Source organism: Nicotiana attenuata, unplaced genomic scaffold, assembly GCF_001879085.1.
Source record: "Nicotiana attenuata strain UT unplaced genomic scaffold, NIATTr2, whole genome shotgun sequence".
In the NCBI taxonomy this organism is placed as follows: Eukaryota; Viridiplantae; Streptophyta; class Magnoliopsida; order Solanales; family Solanaceae; genus Nicotiana; species Nicotiana attenuata.
The window spans coordinates 37975-41448 of record NW_017672610.1 but is presented as its reverse complement, the minus strand read 5'-3'; the positions used below and the strand labels follow the sequence as shown (position 1 = coordinate 41448).

The following is a 3474-nucleotide window of genomic DNA, read 5'->3' as shown; positions in this document are numbered from 1 at the left end:
TTGCCATTCTTTAAAATTACATGTTCTCTACATTTTTTATTAACCTACATACACATCTCTAAAACAGACTTAAAAAGGCTCCTAACAAATATCAAACATAAATGTAAATCTATCAATCCAAACTAGTTATATAATAGCCAGTTTGGCTGGCCAAGCTTTTTGAAGGCCAATTTTTTTTTCTTTCGAAAAAAAATGCTGTTGAAGTCCCAAACTAGTGATTTTAGGACTATTTCTTTTTATTTTCTCAACCTTTATAAATAGGCGAATCAACAATAACAACTGTTGAAGTAAGAGAAAACAATCAAAGAGCAACTTTTAAGGACTAGTGGTAGCAGTAATACTTTGTGTTCTCCAACTTAAAATAAGTTTAAAATTCATCCTTGGACAAAAGAAACGATCCAGTCTAACAAACAGGGAGATTAGAGTTAAAGTAACAAAAGAAAATAGATATTTGTTCTTAGGAGCTCATATACTACTCTGCTTTTTTCAGACATTCTGTTAGCCTCCATGAACAATTCTTAGGTTGAACCTTCCGACATCATAAATCATCATAGCCATCTGATCAAAATACACAGTTAGAATAGCTACCACCAACGAGAAAGGCAAAATTATATACTACTAAGCAAGATTCAAAAACCTTCAAGACAAACAGAAAAAGAGAGGAAGTGTAAACCGAGATGATCCTATCAACATATGGTAGAATTTTTCCTTTTGCTAAATCAGTTGGAAACTTCTCAAATTTCAAATTGTAGTTTGTTAAATATCAGAGGGGCAGGTCCACCACAAAGAAAATCACATATTACTTAAACCTGCAAAAGATAAAATATCCGTAAAACTTGAAACAGGAGTTCCATTTCATGAATCCTTATCTAATCCTCTCTTGCCCTACAATATACAAAGAATATACATCTTTCACTTTCAGAGGAGAACCATGAACTGCAGATAGAAAGAAGCTTAAGGTTGAAGCATCAAAATTGAATAAGCTTGAGTTATCATTTCACCTTGGAATAACATCCTTTTAGACTATTAGAATGAAACAAAAAATAGACTCCTAAAGAAATCACAGTTCTTTAACAGGAAAGACATCATGATTCTAAAAGTACATGAACCTAAGAAGAGGCTTGCCAAACAGATGATAGGTTTTTGCATTCAATTAGTCAGTTCAATCATCTGTGGCCAAAAAGTAACAAACAAATGAGCAGTCGGGGAAGCTAATAATGATGCGACCACAAAAACAAAGACAAAGACAAATGCAGGTATAGTACAGACATTTAGAAGCATTACAGATGCTACCTTAGATAAGTTAACTTCTATCATCCTAACAATGATCTACAAGGAGGCCATACCCTCATCGACGAAAAAGAAGATCAAGATTAGAAGTCCCTTAAAACCATTAGAGCAAAAAAATCCAATACTAACTGAAAACTAGGTAAGCACTAGGGCCACTGATAACTGAGGAAGAACTAACAATGAACTAGTTCACAAAGAACAAATACCCTCCCCTCATTGATAAGAATAATCTAGAGGTCTAAAGAGTGTTGTTCAGGAAAGGAATGTAAAAATCAGCTTATTTATGTAATTCATTTTTTTTAATAACCGTGATGTCCGAAGCCAGCTTGCCGCACCTACCACCTCCCACCAGGTACCAGGTAACTTTGTTCAGACAAATGAGAAGATATCACCTAGTGTTTTTGCCTCCGTTGGGATTTGAACTTGAGACCTCATGGTACTCACCCACTTCATTGACCACCAGGACACACCCTTGGTGTGCTTATTTATGTAATTCTAGTCACAATGTACTTAGATGGATTCATGTAAGTATTGAAAACACTATTATATACAAAGAAACCTTAAATTTCGTAAGGCCACCAAGCAATTACAAGTGGAAGGGGAGAAACTTACAGAGCCCCTTGCAGGAAAACATGGCCGTATCGATGTTAATACCGCGGGACTTGCAGGCAATGGGTTTGGCAATGAATGATCTAGTTGAACTCTCTCCAACTGCAGCTGCTTTATCGCTTTTCACTTCCAACTCAAATGTGCATGTACACACATGATTAGTAGCTTTCGAAGCATACAAGATAACCAACGAAAACCTTGAACACGTATTTCTCTTGCCTTGATAAACTAGATGGCCAACAGCATAGTTATCATCAAGCACAACTTTGTGAACAACATTGGAGATATCAACCTCCCAGCTCCCTTCAATGGGTGGATCATCCTTAGAATGCTCATTATCCACATAATCGAGCTCGACTGAATTATTGTGCACGTCTACTTCATGCTCCAAATCACGAATGATGAGAATAGCTCGTAGTTCCTGTTTAGGGTACCGGAACATCTGAAATCTATACAAGTAATTCTCTACAATTACACAACCATTAAACCAACTGGCTTTCAGTAGATTAGCCGTGCGAGCTGTCAGAGGACTCGGCCCGGTTGATTGGCTAGAAGAGCTAGAAGAGGTTATGTCTTCTTCAGACATGCAAATTTGGAAAGTGTGCCACTTGTGATCATGCACGTTGTAACCATAAAGATCTGATGTGCAATCGATATAAGACCAATGAACCAACCTTACGTACAGCATATTCTTGGAGTAATCAATAATCTTAGCGTGGTTTGATGGTAGTATATGGTCGCTAACAAAAGAGGGATCAGGGAGCGGAAGCCAACCTCCAGAATGATCTTTCGTATCCAGCATCTCGAAGTGTGGTTCCTTATCCGACACACTAGTAGAAAGCACATAAAGCATCCCATTAAGGGAAAACACAAACGGCGCAGGCTTGGGAGCTTTCAACCTTGGGATGTCTGGACCCCATCCGCAATTGCGAATATCAAAAACTTTGACTCTCTTAAAGGGAACGTCCATGTTACCAAGATCACGATGATAATCGAGGCCACCAACAAAGTAAATGTTCAAGCCAACAGTAGTATATTCCAGTTTCCGAAAAAGACACTTATCCCGATTGTAGGAAAACACATGGTACACATCGCATTTCCAGAGTCAAAAGCATACACACAGATCTCGTCAAGATTTTCTATGAAAAGAATTACTGTAGTAGACCAATTGTCGTAATGAGAGGGCAATCGCTCAAACGTCACATTAGGTGTCTTGAACGTCCCAATAGGTGTCTCCATTCTCCTCTCACCTCTTACAAGGACAATTTTCATATCATTTTCCACAGAATAAAAAATAGAAAAAATTGAATGGCTGCAAATGAAGGAAGAAATTCCAACTTTAAACTGGAACAAGGGCTTAAATAAATAGCATCTACCGATTACTACCAAATAAGGGAGGAAGAGATTTACAGTCTACAAAAGGGTGAGATCCTGAGTTGTGAGAGAGAGAGACTCACTGTTGCCGCTTTCCGCTTGCCGGTTGCAGACTTGCGGTCAGGTGACGTGGGACTTGGGTCCGCCGATTTTCGTGAGTGCGCGGCAGCGAGGGTTTTGAGTAACAAGCAGAGAGAATAG

General features: G+C 38.4%; 1 protein-coding gene across 1 annotated transcript; it reads right to left on the bottom strand.

The window, feature by feature from the left end:
• Nucleotides 1-378: 378 nt before the first annotated feature.
• LOC109213854 lies at nucleotides 379-3474 on the bottom strand. The gene is made up of 2 exons (XM_019377691.1): nucleotides 1903-3474; nucleotides 379-558 (listed from the first exon to the last, which is right to left on the bottom strand). The coding sequence occupies exons 1-2, from the start codon at nucleotides 2867-2869 to the stop codon at nucleotides 539-541; spliced, it is 987 nt and encodes a 328-aa protein (XP_019233236.1). The 5' UTR covers nucleotides 2870-3474; the 3' UTR covers nucleotides 379-538.

What these genes read in the sequence shown, in the direction of transcription:
- LOC109213854 (XM_019377691.1), bottom strand. Translation starts at nt 2,869, where the DNA reads ATGGACGTTCCCTTTAAGAGAGTCAAAGTTTTTGATATTCGCAATTGC. An exon ending in GTTTTCCTGCAAGGGGCTCT is followed by an intron (nt 559 to 1,902) that starts GTAAGTTTCTCC and finishes TATTTTGATCAG; the next exon opens with ATGGCTATGATGATTTATGA.